Below are 20,239 nucleotides of genomic sequence, written 5' to 3' on the forward strand. Positions count from 1 at the left end.
CATGCCGTTCCGTCTCAGGGACAGAGTGAGACAGAGAAACGTTATTTCATTCATAACGTTTACACTCAATCATGTATCATATTGTACAAGGTTTAAAACATTTAAATAAACATTAAATAGTAGAAAATGTGTGTGATGTAGCATTTTAGTTGATATAACTCTTTCAAAGCCTTGGTTTCTGAGAGACGCACGACAATGCGGCTATTTGTAATCGCGCTCTGCTCATTTCATTTATAAAGCTTACACTTCACAATGACATTACACTTATAAAGTTTTATTCATTTTGAAGCCACCATCCGTGCTTTTCCGAATAATGTATTCGGCTTTAGGCACTTTCCTACTCCTAACTACAGTTTTCATCATGTAATTTGTATTCAGTAATGGACAACAATGTGTAAGTAATCTACTCAGCACTGGTAATAACAGTTTTTAAAAATGATTGTTCTGAACTTCAGAAAATTAGCCCATGATTTACTCACCCTCAAGTCATCCTAGGTGTAAATGACATTCTTCTTTCAGACGAATAAAATCGGACTTAAAAAGTCCTGGCCCTTCCAAGCATTATAGTGGCATTGACTTGATGGGTCGTTTACTCGCGTACCCTTGACTGCCGGAAGCTAGTTGTTTTAGTCTATAAAGTTTTAAATATGGATATTTTTCTTACACAAAAGCGCCCCTTTGCTTCAGAAGGCCTTTATTAACCCCCGGAGCCGTGTGGCGCAGTTATATGATGGATAGATGCACTTTTATGGACATTAAGTCAATGCCATTATAAAGCTTGGAAGAGTCAGGACTTTTTTAATATAACTCCGATATTATTAATCTGAAAGAAGAATGTCATATACACCTAGGATGACTTTAGGGTGAGTAAATCATGGGCTAATTTGCTCGTGAACTATCCCTTTAAGTTGTCACACCGCCATACTTCCATAAAACTCCAGTCAGTCTGAAATTGTGACTAGAAGATTGCAAGATTACAAAAACAAGATTTTAAAGCAAAACAATGCATCTATATGAACCTCCATGAATTGTCATTTAAATATTGACACTTTTTAAGAGAAGAAATTAGAAGACAATATGGCATCAAACAAACTGGTGTGAACTGAAAGTGATTTGTACACAGGCAAAAGCATTAAAGCTGATGAAAGTGGCATTAGTACGTGTGTATTTGAACAGTTAATGGTACAGGGAGCATGTGTGTTAGACCAGACATGGTCATTGAGTGAAGATGATGCAGGACCTGGGGTTGATGAAGGTCGTGATGCTGTATCATGGTCGGGTACCTGTTCTAGGGCCGCTAGATTTGTCCTGAGGGCATCGTTCTCACTCAGCATGCCCTCCACCTGCTCCTGACTGACCGCGCTCTGACACGCTACCTGTAGCTCCGCCCAAACATAAAACCACCCCACGAGAGAGAGAGAGCGAGAGAGAGAGAGAGAGAGAGAGAGAGAGAGCAACACAGAAAGATGAAATAACGAAAGAATGAAGAACAAATGAAAGATTGAATGGAAGAACAAACAAATGAAAGAACAAGAGTACAAAGAACGAAGGAAAGAATTTTTTTTTTTACAACATTAGAATTAATTAAATAAAAATGTTAAATATTAAAAAAATACAAAATATAAAATGTTATGAAAAGAATAAAAAAATAACATGAAATAATAAAATTGAACAAATAAGAGAATTAACAAAAAATTTAAAATAACGTATTAACGTAAAAAAAGCATGAAATAATGAACAAAGAAAACAGCAAAAAAAGAAAAGAACATTAGAATTAACAAAATAAAAATATTTAAATAATTAAAATAGTAACATTTTGATGTAAAAAGTAAAATATGAAAGAACAAATACAGAATAAAGAAAAAAGGACCAATAGCAAAAGCATGAAACAAGGGAATATGTACAGAGAAAGAAAGAGATGTAAAGGATGGATGAAGACATGTCCGGCAACCGCATGGGATTGCAGGGGGAGTGTTGGAGAAGATAAATATAGCAAGAAGAATAAAGTCAGAGGGGGTGAACGAGAGCAAGAGATAAAGAAAGTAGAACGCCCCAAAACAAGTGAAAAGAAGAGAGAAGAAAACAGGCCAAGTTAGAAACTCCACATCAAACAGAAGAGACCCAGTCAAGCAGTTCTGAATGGAAAAACAGAACAGGGAGGTTCTTCAATCTTATCTGCTTGTTGCACTTTCGAGGCAGCTGCTTAATTAAGATTCGTGACCTCACGGAGGAAGTGAAAGACATTTGTGGTGGCCGGACCTGCAGTAGGGCCGACAGCGTCATAAGAGGGGCCCTTCCCTCAGGGGCCCCTGCGGAGCACGTGTGCCCCTCAGCCACCGGTACTGAGCCCCACTAATCCTTAATTACTCCGCTGATCCTGAGCACCATCATCCATAAATGCTCAATTAAACAGGCTGCTCTCTGGGTAATTATAAACTTCTCCAACTTCTCCTTAAGCACAAAGAGTTTGCTATCAGCAGAAAGACAGGTGGGTCACACTAAAGATGTCTTCCAGTTGGACGATAGGTTACTCAAATATTAACTTTCTTAAAAACAGGTTTACACTTCTCTTTTCAATATACAATGAAAGAGAAGCTTCAAAAATATATACAAAAACTACATTTCAATAATCAATTTAAGTAAATTTAGTTGTAAATTTTGCACTCCGGGAGATGCAAAAACATATATTGGCAATTTGGTATTCATGAATATTTAAATATAGTGCACTCCAGGTTTAAAGTCAATTAAAATAAAAAGCCTCGAGTGAATATGCAGAAGTGCGAATGACATTCGAAAGCTACACCTGGGGGGAAGATTATTAATGAATGACCATTTGAGTTAATGAATGAATGACCATTTGAGTTCCCATGTGACTCTAGAAATCTCTGAATATAGTGCAAAGTCCTATTTTTATGATGTATGCTGCATTTTGAGCTCAAAAACATCGGTTTCACTGGATGGAGAAAAACACCCAGGACATTCGGCTCAACTTCGGTTCTCCTGTTCCACAGAAGTAAGAACGTCGTACATGTTTGGAATTAAATGACGGCAAGGAAATGAGAGCAGGATTTCTCTCTCTGAACCAACTCATTTTAAGACTAAAAAGAGCTTTCTAAGCAAAGCCAAACTGCATTCTGAAACAGAGCTGAGAACGAAACCAGCTAAATAATTAATAAACTGCATCCTGCCATTTAAAAAATAAAGTCCAATTTTCATTATTTGACTTTTTTTAAAGCAAAACTATAAAAATGCAATTGTGTTCCACACCGATAACAACACCCGCATGAGCCTTTTACGGTTTATTTAATTGAATCTGTAGGACCCATTATCATTAAAATCACACTCAATTTATGCAGATTAATTGTTTGCTTTCTCTCTTTTATAAACCTGTTTGTAAACAGCCAACCGGCAGATGTGGAAATTGCAGATTAGTTCTCTGGAGATGCACTAACGACCATCTGTGATGGAATAAACATTAAAAGAAATGCTAAATGAACATTTTAACCAACTATTAATCTTCTGCATTCTTCCTTTTAGTGCCTTTGGCGAGGTTTGGAATGCAATCTGCAGTATAAACTGTATTCTACAATGAATAATATGCAGTATGCAATGCTAAACATTTAAAATGTTAACATGCAATATCGTTGTCACATGACCATCTCAGAAATGATTGCTTATTTCACATTTGTAACCAGTCTTGTGCAAAAATGAACCTTATGATTCATCAACACTAAGTCAAGTAAAACACAACCAATCCAAACCTAGTTTTGGTGGCCATGTAAAAGGAGGACACAGCTACCTGATCTTTGAGCGCATGGATGGCCATCTCATGCTCTTTCTGTTTGCTCTGCAACTGCTCCTTCAGTTCGGTGACGTTCTGAAATCACACACACAAACCGTCAGGCAAGAAGATTCAATGCATTTTTAGTATGACAGTGATGGATGCAGCAGTGTGTCTACGGTCCATTATTTTCTGCAGATGTGCCTGAGTGCCAGAGTCTGATGCTGAAGCACTGACTGCAGTCTTTAGCCCACTCAGAAGGGTTTCCAAATGTTTATCATCATACTCCCTTAGTGGCCATCAATCGATTGCCCTCTTGAGATGTGCAACAAATGGGCTTTAATAATGAAGAATTTGGCAGGGCGGGCCTGAGCGGATCTCACCTGGTTGGCGGTCATTAAATCTGCCTGCAATTTCTGCACACGAAGGTTTATGGATTTGAGCTCCTCCTCTTTCCTCTGTTGGATCTCATCAATTTTTGTCCTGTAGAAACAAATGCATCATATGCTATCAGGGGGCTGATGTGAATAATGTGTGGTAGTGCTTTTTTTCAGGTATTGCGAATTGAATACCAACATAATACAGAAAATTCAGCAGGAAAAAAAAAAAACCTTACAGTGGAGTTTAAATGACTTCATGGGAACATATGTAGTATAGAATTGGGTTCCAGAAGTAAAAATACCATTGAAAATCCTCACATCACAATAAATGTTCAGCATTTTCAAAACAAATTAACAGTGAACTCTGGGATTTTTAAAGTGCCCCATTGTAAAAATTGTATAGGTCTTCTACAATAGGTCTACATCAGGGGTGCCCAATCCTGTTCCTGGAGATTTACCTTCCTGCAAAGTTCAGCTTTAACCCTGATCAAACACAACTGAACCAGCTAATTAAGAATTTCAGCAGCACTTGATAATTACAGACAGGTTTGTTGGATCAGGGTAGGATCTGAGCTCTGCAGATATCTCCAGGAACAGGATTAGGCATCCCTGGTCTACATGCATCTAAAACACAGTTCGAAGTGCTTCAATAAAGGATTCGGCCTCTCCAAAACCCTCCTTTCCGAGAGCCTACTCTGTTCTGATTGGTCAGATGGCCCAGTCTGTTGTGATTTAATTTCAGCTCCAGAGGCTACCTCAACACTTTATACACCGCAGCCGCGTTTCCACCGCAGGAAAATTCCCCAGGAACTAGGGACTTTGGGGTGGTACTCAGTGTGTTTCAACCACAGGAACCAGGGTCTAAATGAAGTTCTGGGTAAAAATGTCCCCCTCAAAACAGCCCTGCTAGTGAGGCAGTACTTTTTCAAAGTTCAGGAACTTTCGGGGAGGGACTTGGGCGCTGAATATGCTGATTGGTTGAATTCACGCAGCATTTTATTTCAACCTAAAAGTCTGTTGCGGTGTGTGCAGTACGATTTGTTTGCTATTCGAATCTACAATGGGGTTTAAAAAATACGACAGATGGACCGATGACGAAGCTCAGGCTTCATCACGTTTGTTTGCGGAGGACGAAATCCAGCGGAAACTGGAAAGTTGCACGCAGTCCTACGTCACCGGACTAGTCTTCATGGTACTTTAGACCCCGATGGAAATACAGACAGCAGCAGGGCTGGGGAAAAAAAATTCCTGGGACAAATTGTTTCGGGTAATTTTGGTGGAAACAAGGCTAATGACACAAACAGTAACGATGGTGTCAGTTTTACCTTATCAGTTCAATCCGAGTCATGAAGTACATGCAGAAATGCAACGCAGAAAAAAGCGTCTTCTCAACATGTCAACAACACAAACCAAACTCTCCCAGCCCTCAATTACAACTACAGTGTTTGGGGGCGGGTTAAAATAGACATTGTTTGCAGGCAGCCAATAAAGACCATAGGCTGGCACTAGGCAAATTTGTTTGGACATAAGCAGTGTTGGGCACGTTACTTTAACAAAGTAATTAATTATAGTTACTAGTTACTTCTTACAAATAGCAACTGAGTTACATCATTATAAAAAGTAACTAATTACCAGGGAAAGTAACTACTGTGTTACTTTTTTTTTTCAAATGTTCAAATATGTCAAATAACTTGGATGCCCCCAATATTAAATATGTTAAATGAATGAATTGGACACTAAATAGAATAAATTATTATTATAAAACATTGTACATTAATGTACACTATTGTAATGTTGCTGTGGGACAATGTGAGAGACACCTATCAAATTCAATACATTATTGTAAATATTATCAGTAGGCCTACTATAGTGTAAATATTTATAACAGTACTATATTACTCCTTTGGTAGAGGAGCTCACGTTATCACCTGGGTTTTTAGCCACTAATTTTGTGGCAGCATTTGATGATGTGAGGCGCTTCATTCGATTAGAATTACTTGCCACCGACGTGGAGAGAGTCTTTCTTCCTGGGCATAAGTTGCACGTCACATAAACATTCTTACCTTTCACCTCAACGAGGGAAAAGTATCGCTTATACTTTCAGTTTGCGAAAGCTACCTTTGAAGTCGTTGGACTTGCCATCGCACTCCTCCTGGTCATTGGTGTGTGTGACTGTGCATATGCGTGTGCATGCGTGTGTGTGTGTGTGAACTCAACCTATCAACCTCAACCTTGTCTCCCACCCACCAATCATCATCAGTTATGTGTACCAGAACACGCATGGCACGCACGCACGCACACACACACACCAACCAACCAGAGAGAAAAAAAACGTTGCGGGTCCGACTAACAGAGAGCCTGTTCGGATGAAAACCGCTTCAGTGAGCTCAATTATAGTAACGCTGCATTTTATTCTCAGTAACGCTAACGGCGTTGTAGCGGGAGAAACAGTAATTAGTTTGATTACTCGTTACTGAAAAAATTTATTCCGTTAGTAACGCCGTTTATCTATAACGCCGTTATTCCCATCACTGGACATAAGTCTGGAATTATTGATGACTTGTTTCAGGCAGTTCAGAAGTTTCTTTCATTTGGGAGACAAAAACTCAATTTATCATGCACTTTGTGCTTTCTTGCAGACCTTTTACATTCACAAACCGCTATATTACACACTACATAAAAGGTAATATCCAAAAAAGCAACAATAGGGGCACTTTAAGCAATATATTATGTTGCTATAGAATCCCCAAGTTACTGTGATTTCAACTTTGAAAGCGCTTAACGGATACAAATGTGAATGATCTGTGTAAAAAATGTAGAGTCCGATCAGTTTAAAATCTAGTGGGATTTTAGCAATTTAGATTTCTCCATTGAAATCAATGGATCTGCAACATTCAGAGGTAGCGTGCACTCTTCAATATCATGCAAGGCCCCTAAATTCAGAAGTAGTACACCACCCACAATCCTGAATCAAGATCCACTAATAAGGTTTATGAGATGAGTAGTTCGTCGACAAACAGAGGCTTGTAGTTTTGCCTTGTTTTATTAAGTTTAGAAAATTTTTAAAATGGGGTTCAAGGTTTGTTACTCCTCATTGAGAGAATAAATGGAAAATACATTTCCAGAGCTCAAGGTGCTAAAAAAGCGGGCAGTCCCTGTTGAGCTTTATTGCAAAATAACTGCTCTGCTGGGTTTGTCTCTCACCTGCTGTCATTGTAAAGTGCTTCCTTCTCAACTTGTAGCCGCTGGAAGCTGTAAGAGAAGCATAAAGAGACTTGAATCCTTATTGGCCCTAAAAAAAACCCACACAGCAGTGATAAATAACAGGCGGCATCTCCTGATCAGGGAAAACAGGCCCTGAGTTGACCAGAGGGATGCGGAACGAAGGCATTGTGCTGACACAGCAGTCTACAGCAAGTGCCAGCACAACAAGTTCACGTTCAGACTCATTACACTGACACAGTGACTGTCGCTAGGCCACAGCTGAGTTACCACTGCACCTGGGATGGGACGCTAAGTGGTGATGTCATCACATGGAGGGTTTTGATTGGCTACTGTACAGAGGAACAGCGTATCGTGGACTTGAGTTAAATGAAGGATTGAGAGTCATTTATCTTGTGCTTGAGAAGATAATGTGTTCAAATGGAACATTATCCATTAATACTGTCTTTAACTTTCATTCCTCATATTTCATCCCAGGTTTTGCATGAAATCACTCCATCACTGTCTTCAATTAATCACTGCAAGTTGACTCAGGTTTAAAAGGTGCACTCAGTCATTTTCCCCTCATTAAAAAAAAACTAACCCTAAAGAAATGAATATTACTTTTAAAAACAATGTATATGACGATGCAATCACATGAGAATGCCTGATAGAGAATTGCACATCTACCATGGCTTTGCTTTTGCAATGTTCATGCCGCTAGATCATGTCAGCTGTCATGTTGGCCAGCAAAACATACACACCATAAAAAAGAAACGACTTGAGTGCAACGTGACAGAAACAATAAAGCAAAATAGAAAAAAAATAGTAAATAAGTGTCTCTGAACATATTAAAGGGTAACTAAACCCTAAACCAACTTTTTTTAGTTAATGATCTGTAATACTGGGGCTTTATTAATGCTATTCATTGATTCGAGTAAATGTTTTGACATTTGAGTATAAAGTGTTTTAATTCTATAAAATATGGTGTAAAACCGCCAAAGTGCTGCCCTCTTAAGGTTGAACGGTGGCTACTGCAGTTGAATTTTCCTATTGGACGTTGTGGTACATCGTGACGTAGGATGGTACCTCCAACGGCCCACTATCCGCGCCCCTGGCACGAGCTCACCACGCCCTCAGAAATGTTTCCCCCAATCACATGATGAGAACGGCTTCACTCCAGTATGAACTGTCATATTACATGAAGTAAACATTATGAATGAAACTGACATGACACTTGCTTTAACATTGTATTGAAGAAAATGCGGTTAAATAATGCAGTTGTCAGTACACGTCAGGCTTTTCTTGCGATATTATTGCCGCCCATCATGTGTACAGATAAGTTTCATACATGAGACGCGCTTTCAAACCCTGACACGCAAGTGGTTGCCGCGGACGCAGATAGATCACGCGGTGACGAATAACAATACTGTAACGTGCTGTTAACGCAGTTTGAGCCAGCGGCTCGCATTGATTAGGCTCTGGGTCTGTGTCTGACTCTACAGACAATTCACCCTCCTCCAATTCAGGTGAATGTAGGAAAATGACCGCTCTGTTGCAAAGCTGGCGTCACTCTAGTCATTCTCCATCTCTGCGACTCGCGAGTCTGACAGCTGTCAATCAATCCGTCACTGCGTGTCTCAGGTGCACACCCTCCGCTCAGCCCCGCCCTCGGTTCGTCCCCTCTGTCTCCGCTGGGCTCTGCCCACTTTTCCAGCATTTTTCAAAATTTGCCAGTGGGTGGAGTTAAGCTCTGAGCAGGGGTTTAGTTACCCTTTAAGTGAATTTTGGGCCATAAAGAAATGTATTTTCAGGTTTGTATTATGTTGGGAGAAAGTTAAAATGTACTTAAAGGGATAGTTCACCCAAAAATGAAAATTCAGTCATTACTAGCTCACCCTGGTGTTATTCTATGACCTTTTTTCTTTAGACCATAAAAGGAGAAGCTTAAAAAAAATCCAGTTGTTTCATTATTGGGTGAACTATCCCTTTTAATATGAAAATGCTAAACACATAATATGAAAAAAATAAAGCATAAAAGTAACTGGCACTTACCTCTCTTGTTTTTTCTTCAACTTATCGGACAACTAATAAAAATAAAAAGACACAATACATTATCACTTGGCATTTTTAGAATTGAGCTATCACATGCTATCTGAAACAGACATGTGACACTAACTTTAGCATTTTCTTCTTGTAGTTTTGTGATTTCTGTCTGCTTGGACATCTGAAAATGAAATTAAATACATTACAACAAGAAAAGTCTTTTGTATGAGGGCTAACATATGGATAAAGATAAAAAGATAAAAATAATATGATTTTTGAAAAAGTTAATAATCAAAACCAGATAAATTAACAGAAAATACAATATTTAATATATCAATTGAGAATACAAAATGCAAAAAACCTAAATATTCTATGATCTGCCTCTAGAAAACATTTAACCTCCAAAGTGCATGTTTTGTCATAGATATGGAAATATTCTCTTGGTGCCAGGTGAGAATAAATGTCTCCAAAATTAGCCTCCACGGCGAGGGTAAAAATATACTTTCATCAGCAAAATGAATCGTAGCATTTTGTCCTTTTGTCCGTTTCCTGCTGTCCTGATGTTTTTACCTCTACTGTCTGGAGTTGTTCCCTCAGTAAGCATTTCTCCTCCATTTCCGTTTGAAGCTTTAATGCCACCTCTGAAACCCAGAGTTAACAGATATCAATGCACACGAGCCCTAAAATATCTTGAGTTTGAGAAGTGTTCAACTGGTGCTCAATCAAAGTCACACCATTGTTCTGCTATTTGAAGACCCAGAGCACAACCTTCTTTAGTTCTACTCCGTTAACTCTTCAGTGAGTTTGATAAGGTCACAACTTTAAAAGGAACTTGTCATAAAGATGTACTCACCACTCAGTTCATTATCCCGCGGTTCCGGTTTGACGCTTTGCACTTCGGCCTACAGAACACAGGAGGAGAAAGAAAGAAAAATACGCTGTGAAAATGAGCTCTTGTTAACAAAGGATTTTAACAGCAGGCTCTTGTAAGATATATAAAACCCCAGTAAATGCAGAAATCACTGGATGCTGAAAGGAAAGCACTTTATGAAAGCGGATTCACTGCATTTGAAAACCAAACCTAAAATCAAAATAAACCCTATTTACTGATTTAATAAATGCTCCCAGATTTTTTGTGAATGATGCAAGTTATTCTACTGAAAAAATATGCATCTTTATCTTTCATCAAATGTAAAAACTTTCTCTACCTCTTAGGTGCCAGTTCATACAGAACATGCTTCACGGATGTACATGACTCTAGCACTTGGGTCTAGCATATTTTGCTGCGCTTTAGAATGAAGCGTCAAGTCAAAAATAGTTCAACGCTTAAAAACACATCCCAAGATCAGTTTTTTTTCCCCTTCACTGCCCTGGCTCTCGCATTTTTTTAATGCAGAAATGGGTTTCATGTGAACAAACCCTTAACCTCTTAAGACCTGAAGGCATTTTTAGAGTTGATTTGTCTGAATGACATACACAAAAGTAAAGACTCATAACACCAAAACTATAGCAAGGAGGAGAGTCAAAAGGTAGGCATCATTTGATAGAACCTTTTTTTATATTACATTTTAGGGCTGGGCAAAAAAATTGGTTTTTCGATTAATAATTTTTTTAAATGTGGTCGATTCAAAATTGATTCTCAAAGGCCACGAATCGATTTGATTTTTTTCTCCATTTTTATTTCCTCAAACATTGAACATAAGATTAACGTAAATCTAATTACTAGTCGTCTACTCTAGATGTCCCCCTCTTATTTGCCTTGTGCGATGTTACAAAGGAGCGAGAGGCGCGCCTGTCATTCATTCATTCATTCATTCAGTACTTAAATGGCGGCTTCCGATGCGTTGTTGATGTTTGTAATGCTGAGGTGAAATGCTACAAATCTCCGGAATCATTTGATGAGATATCCCCCAGACGTTGCAACACCCCCACAGCCGAGCACACAACCACTAAAAATTTTATCACATACATGCGAATGCTTGCCTTGCATTATCATCATTGTATTAAACTTGAGCGTTCACTTAAGCACGTACGTTAGCTATTATAGACATATTCAAATCAGAGTCAATAGACAGCGCAGGACCAATAATTCGGACCTAATAGCTTATATTATAAACAGATTTCCTCAAATAAAAGTTAGTCCACATAAGCCAGCACGTTAAGGTATTGTTGTTTGTTACCACGGCAACTACTTGTGTCCAGGTATGAACGCACTTCTCATGTATGAAAAGTAACAGCACACCTGACGGCCAGCAAAATCGCAAAAAAAGAACAATCCTTTTTATGTTTTAGAATAAATATATCAAAATATCCATAAAAACTAAATTGTATAAAATACTTCTCAGATAAAAAATTTTTGAATAAAGTTACATCAAAATTGTGTTGCATTTAACATAATTGTATGCATTTGAAATATAGAGATAGGTTGTTTTAATGTACCCGAGTGTACCTAAAAATAAAAAAGGTTGAATATACAGGTTTGTGGCTCTTAATTTCTTTTTAATTACCCAGTTGTAAACTTATGTTCAGTGTTCTTTTTTATAAATATAGTATTTGAATTAAATCCATATTCATTGAGTCGAATCGAGAATCGAAATCTAATCGAATTTGAACATCTGAATTGATACCCAGCCCTATTATATTTAGACATTCTCCTGCTGAGATTCAGCTGAAAAAATACAAAATATTTATATACACTATATATAAAATTGTTTTTATTATTTTACATATCTTTCTAATTTGACATGCAATAACTCAGGAAAGAAATAAGGTGGGAGGAAATTAATTTTTTTAGTGAAGTTTCCCTACATGTGAGCTGCATCTGGATCAAATTTTGTCTTTAGATCTAATTTATGCATCTTTACATCCAAGCGATGGATTATGGGTTTATGAGTTTGGGCTCGTTTTAATCGTGAGAGTCTGCTGTGAATAAAGCCACGTCAAAGCTACATTTGTTTGTACTTAGCTTATGTGCGCCTGTTGGGTTATATGTGTTATTATAACTCCATGAGGAATATCTTTAGATCTAAGCGACAGATTATGGTGAGTTTGGGCTCTTTTTAATCATGAGAGTCTGCTGTTAATACCCATTTTCCGTCATCCAATCAAATCAAGAAGGATAAAAGCAAGTCCCATTCTACATTATCTCCCGTTGTTTCACTCTGAAATTGCACATTAAGTTAAAATCAGTTGGGAAGGTTTAAAAAACGTTACAAAACTATAAAAAAGAATAACTGATTAACAGCAGCCCTAATTTTCATCAAGTTTGGTAATGCTAATGAATGGGGTGCGGTAGTCAAACACTAGACCCCAGTTCACGGTCCTTCCATTCCCTTCATCTTTACTGGGCTGATCTCACAGAAAAAGCTGACAGTGGTGTCTCTGCTGTGTCTGGCCACAGTTCACCCAGCATCTGTAGCCCCTGCATTAAACATGACCTCAGTGAACTCCAACAAACTCCTCCAGACGAAGAGTGCAGCACTGTAGCTGAATAATTGATTCGCTCTGATACTGTTAGGATACTCTGACTGCAACTTGTTTACTTAAACTCAAACTTGTATTTTTAGAAAGTTGCTTAAGAATAGCTCAAACTTTGAAAACTATCACAAACACAATGAGACACATGACACAGAGAGTTCTGATTTTGCTGCACTTACAGCTGCCACGTTTGTGAAACAAATCCTGTTCGATTTGAGACATAAGTGTTCATTGAATCGATTGTAAAATCGATTTTCTATGGCTAAAGACGTTTCCATTTTCAACGCCAAATATAGGCCAATCCACAGACAACTAACAGGCCTTAGGACGAACGTAAAGAGGGTGCTTGAGACGCACAAGTCAGCAATATTTTTGATGATTTATTGGCGTGAAGTTGTGCACAATGACAAACAGGAGTGCAACATTCTCGAAAAACAATAAGCAGAGTGGACTGCCATAACATCAAGGAAAAGCATTACTGCAGGCTTCAACATGACTGTGTTTACGATTAGAAATGTCAAACAAATTTCACCTACGTAATTATGTTGCTAGCCCATGATTGTAGCCCATGAAAAGAGGTTGAAAATTGAACTTAAAATTCACTGAAGGACAAGCCTACATTAAACGTGAAGTTCATGTAGGATAAATTCTCCAAATCAGACAGTGGACTAGAAACATCTGTTACAGTCTAGTCTACAACAGGGCTGCATTTATGATTTAGGCTATCCAAAATTATTTTACGTAATGATTCAATGCATTATAGACAACTGTTCAAAAATTTTACTTACGAGGACTTACTTGAGAACAGGCTAGGCAGGCATATAATCAAAAGTGCAAATAAGGCTAGGCCTATTACAAATGATTGGACAGGAAAACAAGTCGATCGTCATTTTCGGGGTCCAGAGCAGAGCGTTTTTTATTCACTCTATGTCCAGCTGTTGAGAAGACGCGCTCCAACCGCTCTGATGTCCCAGGGACACACTATTCATTACCAGCTGCGCTAGGTGGAGGTATTTTGTACTTCCAATCTTCCACCACAGAAGTGGGTCACTTTTGTTATATCTATCTTTTTTATTTGTTTAATTCGTCTAAAATAAATAGTGTACATATTTGGTTAAAATCGATTCCCTATTTTCGTTTTCGAAAGTGACAGCCCTAGCTTCACTGTGACACGGATATTGCGTTGTTATTATTAGCCCAACAGAAGCTAAGGACATTTCATTTTTATTGGTTCTCTCATTCAAAACCTACACTGTATGGTACAGCATCTCAACCCTGATGAAATTGAAACCTATTATCTGTTACCTGATCAATCTGATCATTTCCCGGGGCAGAAGGGTCATCACTGTGACCGCTGGCATCTGATTGGACACCATTAGTGCCGGCCGTTCCATCGAAGAGCGCTGCTTTTCCATCAGTAACATCCGCACGCTCTTGAAGAGCTGCAGAGACACACACAGAATACTATAATAAATCCCAATTCATAATTCGTATCCTAAGGCACGTTTACACTAATGCGTTTTAGTTTTAAAACGGCGTTTTAAAATGAAAACAATCCTCATCTACACGGACGTTTCCATTGCGTTTCAGAAACGACCTCGGTCTACACTGCACGAATGAAAACACATGTCACAAACCCGTTCAAGCACACTGGGCATGCGCATTCAAGTGTAAACAGTTGCCTCTCGTGCAGCTGCAGTATTATACAACACAGCGTTTTAACTGCACAACGGCTGCTAAAAAGGACCACAAAGTCAGCAAAGCATGCAGTTCTGTCTCTGTGTTATTGTTTACATGCGCGTTGAGGCTGGTATGTTATGGCTCTGGGCTGCATTTCCCAAAAGCATTGTAACAATAGTCACCAACTACAATCAGCTTAGGCATAGGCCTACAATGCTTTTTGGTCTGATATTGTCGTGATCAGGTAGCGTAATTTGAGCAGCCATGTCATTGTTTTCAAACATGTCAGTTTTGGTATGTTTACACTGAAATGCAAACCCGACGTTTTCAAACTAAAAACTAGGTCTGTAGCGTTTCCGAAAGTATCCGTTTTCGAGGTTCGAAAATGCCGGAGTAGTGAAGACAGGCATAACCATAGCAAAAGTTATGCATATTAAAACAAAAACACACTAGTGTAAACGGGGCCTAAAGTGTTTGTGAGGGATAGGGATGTGAAATTTTCCCACCGGTTATTCGACGTGTGACAACAACGATAAAACCGGAACCATTCAAATAGCTAATTTGAAACCGAAAGTAAAATGCGTACGACCACTCAGGCATTCATAACAGTGCGGTGCTGAGCAAAGCGCGTGTTTTCAATTAAAGAGCACCTATCATGGAATTTTGAAATTTACCTTTCATGTAGTGTGTAACATAGATCTAAGTGAACAAAAACATCCTGCAAAGTTTGAAATATGACAGTGCACCGTATATATAGTTATTTTCTTTCAAAAGTAAGAGTCGACTCTGAGTCATTTTTAAGAATCGTTAGAAGACCGAAGCTTTTTCTCTGACTAGATGACGTCAACTTGTCAAGTTATTTGAATACGATACGCCCACTTATTGCGCTCCAAGACGCCAGTGAAAACTAGAAAACATCATGGCGACGAGACGCTGTGTTCTGAAGTGCGACTCAAAAGCAAACTTTTTTCATCTGCCCAAGGATGAGCATTTGAAGACTAAGTGGCTTGAAGACAAACCATACATCGTCGTGATTGTGTGTTTATTAGTCTTCAAATGTCTCTATTTGTATGTTTCGCGATCTCAGGAAGCTTTTATTATGGACTTCTATTATGGCACATGGTATCTTCTTCGTCTGTCTGTACCATATATGGACTACATATGCACAGAGCGCCCTCCGGCTGCCAGTATGAATTGAAAACAACACATAAGAGACTCAATCGCTCATGATTAGGCTACATCTGCGCATTTTGAGGAAGTATTGAATAAAAAATACTCCTCTGTTTAGAAATTTGACACAGACATATGAGAATCTATCAATATGTCTCCTCATCTGCACACTTTTGAACTAAAAGCCCTGAGGGATGTTGATTTGTCGCGAGTCTTCGTGAGGAGAATAGAGGAGTTTTTTTATGAATGAGAGCAGCTGAGGCTCATATTACAATCAAACGGTACCGACGCGGTTTTCATATTCATAACTCCTGACATATATTACCAAATTACTGTCACTATAAGACTTTGATGGGCGTTCCGTTTCCGAAAATATCTGCACAGACTATACCAATCACAACTGACTGGGTCATCGGACCAATCACCGCAGATTAGCGTCACGTAAAGGCGGGGTTTTGAAAAGTTAATCACTAAAGGAATCATTTGAGAATCGCTGTCAAAACAGGTAAAAATAAATGCATATTATAAGAAAACTAAAGTCGTTTTTGTCATTGCATGCATGCAAAACTGTTGTTGGGGACTTCTAAAACAATATTTGGAACATTTTAAATGCCATAATAGGTGCTCTTTAATATGAAAGTTAAGCTTCCATAGGCATGAACTGAAAACACGCCAGACTGGACACGCACCATGAATGACTGTGTGGCCGTGAATGAATGCCTGTGCGGCTGTGCTAATTTTAGTTTCGGTTTAGAATTAATGCCAATTCGGGGGCGGGTTGCCTGAGTTGTGGGTTTATTAGCCTATTATTCTTAATGAAAAACACAACAACAAAACGGTACAATGACAAACTCACTTAAATAGGCGCTTTTACATTTGGCTTTGAAACCAACACCGACTATCACAGCAAGCCTAGTGAGGCAAAATAGATGACGACTTTATGCATGAGCTCCTCTCACCTGTCAATTTCTTCTGCAGGGCGGAGTTTTCAGCCTGTAGGCGCAGGAGCTCAGCATCCACTGGACCAGAGGCGGCGCTGGAGGCGGGTCTTTCCAGCCCTTGACCCTCCCTAAATCCTCGATTCTCCAGCTCTAACTGCTCAATCTGGGAACATAACTACACCAACACACGGCAACTAATCAGAAAAATAAAAACTCTGATGATTCTGGTGTGACATCATATAAGGTGGGCACAAAGGTAGAGACTCTCTTTGTGTTCAACGCATGTGACATGATGACATGCAACTTTTGTTTTACACTATCATGTAAAAGCTTAGGACCAGAAAGATTTTTTTTTTATGTATTTGAAAAGAATTCCTACTTTAATTCAGCAAGGATGCATTAAATTGACAGTAAAATTACAATAAAGTGCGAGTAAAGACATTTACAATGCTGCAAAAACTTTATATTTAAAATAAATGCTGTTCTGTTGAACTTTCTATACATCAAAGAATGTATCACAGTTTTCACAAAAATATTAAGCAGCACAACTGTTTTCAATATTGATAATAATAACAAATGTTTCTTTAGGAGTAAATCATCATATCAGAATGATTTCTGAAGGATCATGTGACACTAATGACTGGAGTAATGATGCTCAAAATTCAGCTTTGATCACAGGAATAAATTACATTTTAAAATATATTCAAATACAATATTACTTAATTATTTGATTGAATAAAAGCAGTCCTGGTGAGCAAAATGAACTTAAAAAGAAAATGTTACTGATCTGAAACTTTTGAAAGGCAGTGTATTTGGAGTCTTTCATGGAAAAAAATAAAAAGTGAGCTAGTTGAGCAGTTAAGTTGTCTAAATTGTCCTATTAGCCATGTGACAACTGTGTGAGGCGAATTAAATTCTGGTTATCCACCTTATTTTCAATGTAAGAGCAGGTATTTGTAAATTGAATGTGCAAAGCTTCCGGATCTGCTTCCAGTTATTTTAAGCTGTACAAAACTGCTTGTTATGCTGCTTGATACTGCAAACAAGTATTTCTACCATTTTCATTTAATGTATTGTCGTTATTATAAACACACTGGTGTGTAGCGCAATTACTTTTACTGTTTACTGCACTGTTATTCTTCTAGTTATTTACCTAATGAATCGGAAGTCTCAGACATTCACAGGAAATAGCTTACTTCCGAGTTGCAAAATAAGGTGGATACATTACTGTATTCCATTACTAATTCCTATGAGTGTGAGAAATCCATTTCTGTATATACTTGTGCATAGGTTGTCATGACAGGGGTTCAATATTGTGTGTGTGTGTGTGTGTGTGTGTGTGTGTGTGTGTGTGTGTGTGTGTGTGTGTGTGTGTGTGTGTGTGTGTGTGTGTGTGTGTGTGTGTGTGTGTGTGTGTGTGTGTGTGTGTGCTCAGCACCTTGGACAGCTCTTGCATGAGGGTGCTGTTCTGCAGTCTGAAGTCATCTTCCTGACTGTGTAACTTGCCCTGAAGCATCTCATTCTCACTGAGTAAGGCGTCTACCTCCTGAAAAAGAGAGAATAATTCAGCACAGTTACCAGACAGAGATTTTTCACATGCCACTCTGGATATCATTTCATTGCATCAAAATCAAAAAATTGATTTCAAAAGAAATCTCACCTGTGCTTTCTTGCTCTTGTTCAAAGCCTAAGGGTGAAAATGAAGAAGAAAACGTTATATAAAATAAAAAAGTTACCTAAAACATCAGGGGGGTATTCCAGAAAGCAAGGTTAACTTACTGTCACTTATACCTTGAACTCTCGGTTGATTAACCCAAACATTGCTTACTCGAGGTATGCTGGTTCCAAAAACGAGTCCCAACGCAAGTTCAGACAACTCAGAGTATGTTCCCAGTTAACACACAAGACATTCTCAACAGAGAAACGAATCGATGTTTCACCATGGGAATAGACACTAAGAAAAAGAGCACCATTCTACTTCCTTCTTCTTTTGTTTAATGGCGATTTACATAACCTACTTAGTGCACATTTGATGGTTGTGTGATTATTTTTTCAATCTTTTAATTTAATAAGTATTCTATATTCACAGAGAATAAGGATTATATTGTTTGTTTGATGCTAATTAATTGAATGCAGATCCATGTGTGAGATGACAATAAAATAATTAATAAATATATTTGAATTAACATTTAAACATTACCTTGTTATAATAGTGCTTTAGAATTCATTTATAATATTGTATATTATATAACTGTAACTATATAACACATTTAGTTAGGGTTAGGGTTAACCCTAACCCATAACTATATTAATTATGTAAAACACATCTGAATACCTCTTAAAGGATTAGTTCACTTTTAAATAAACTTTTGCTGATAATTTACTCACCCCCATGTCATCCAAGATGTCCATGTCTTATTTTCTGCAGTCGAAAAGAAATTACGTTTTTTGATGAAAACTTTCCAGGATATTTCTCCATATAACGGATTTCAATGGGCTCCAAATGGTTCAAGGTCCAAATGACAGTTTCAGTGCAGCTTCAAAGGATTTTAAATGATTCCAGACGATGAATAAGGGTCTTATCTAACGAAACGATCAGTTTCTGCGAGAAACCGAGCAGTATTTATGCTATTATTTTACCTCTTATCAGACGAACGTGATCATCTCTGAGCTCAGCCATAACTTCCGCTAAGTGAGGTCAAAATACGAGCGTGGTCATAGATATATCGATCATAGATGCCTCATTCTATTGATCCGTGCAGGTGCTAATGAGGCGTCTACGTATACATCTATGACCAGGCTCGTGTTTTGACCTCACTTAGCGGAAGTTATGGCGGAGCTCAGAGACGATCACGTTCGTCTGATAAGAGGTAAAATAATAGCATAAATACTGCTCGGTTTCTCGCAGAAACTGATCGTTTCGTTAGATAAGACCCTTATTCATCGTCTGGAATCATTTAAAATCCTTTGAAGCTGCACTGAAACTGTCATTTGGACCTTGAACTGTTTGGAGCCCATTAAAGTCCATTATGGAGAACAATCCTGGAATATTTTCATCAAAAACCTTCATTTCTTTTTGACTACAGAAAGAAAGACATGGACATCTTGGATGACATGGGGGTGAGTAAATTATCAGCAAAAGTTTATTTAAAAGTGAACTAATTCTTTAAGTAAACTAACCCTGGAACATAACCTACTCTGGAGCAGGTTGTTCAGAGAGTGAGTTGCTGTGGCTACTTACATACCCTAAAAGTCACCTCTGTTTTTGGAACCAAAAGTTGAGGTTATTCCGCTTTTAAACATACCCGGGTATGCCACATAACCTGCTTTCTGGAATACCCCCCAGACTTCATTAGCAAATGGACAACTTATATGACAACATACACAAGATGAAGAAACACTGACTGCACTTTAAATATTTTTAAAACAAAATGTTTTGCATTTATTTATTATAAATGATTCATCTGTGCACATCATTTATTTATTTTGTTTTATTTGTGTGCTCATAATCTTAAATCAAAATCTTTTCCCCCTCCCTCTTGCGGCGACATCTATTCTTTCTC

General features: G+C 38.2%; 1 protein-coding gene across 4 annotated transcripts in view; it reads right to left on the bottom strand.

Moving 5' to 3' along the window:
* gripap1 (GRIP1 associated protein 1) overlaps positions 1-20,239 on the bottom strand; it is a 74,010-nt gene that overhangs the window by 50,918 nt on the left and 2,853 nt on the right. For 2 of the 4 annotated variants that reach the window (XM_079827994.1, XM_079827993.1), the window contains exons 4-15: positions 18,337-18,363; positions 18,115-18,222; positions 16,695-16,851; positions 14,191-14,327; positions 10,262-10,310; positions 9,979-10,049; positions 9,542-9,589; positions 9,418-9,449; positions 7,366-7,413; positions 4,165-4,264; positions 3,800-3,877; positions 1,284-1,376 (exon numbers count right to left, since the gene is read on the bottom strand). In XM_079827994.1, the coding sequence (XP_079684120.1) occupies positions 1,284-1,376; positions 3,800-3,877; positions 4,165-4,264; positions 7,366-7,413; positions 9,418-9,449; positions 9,542-9,589; positions 9,979-10,049; positions 10,262-10,310; positions 14,191-14,327; positions 16,695-16,851; positions 18,115-18,222; positions 18,337-18,363 (948 nt within the window). The remainder of the gene's footprint in view (positions 1-1,283; positions 1,377-3,799; positions 3,878-4,164; positions 4,265-7,365; positions 7,414-9,417; positions 9,450-9,541; positions 9,590-9,978; positions 10,050-10,261; positions 10,311-14,190; positions 14,328-16,694; positions 16,852-18,114; positions 18,223-18,336; positions 18,364-20,239) is intronic. The other 2 variants (XM_079827995.1, XM_079827996.1) reach the window with 1 other exon arrangement.

Source organism: Gobio gobio (genome assembly GCF_949357685.1).
Source record: "Gobio gobio genome assembly, chromosome: 10".
In the NCBI taxonomy this organism is placed as follows: Eukaryota; Metazoa; Chordata; class Actinopteri; order Cypriniformes; family Gobionidae; genus Gobio; species Gobio gobio.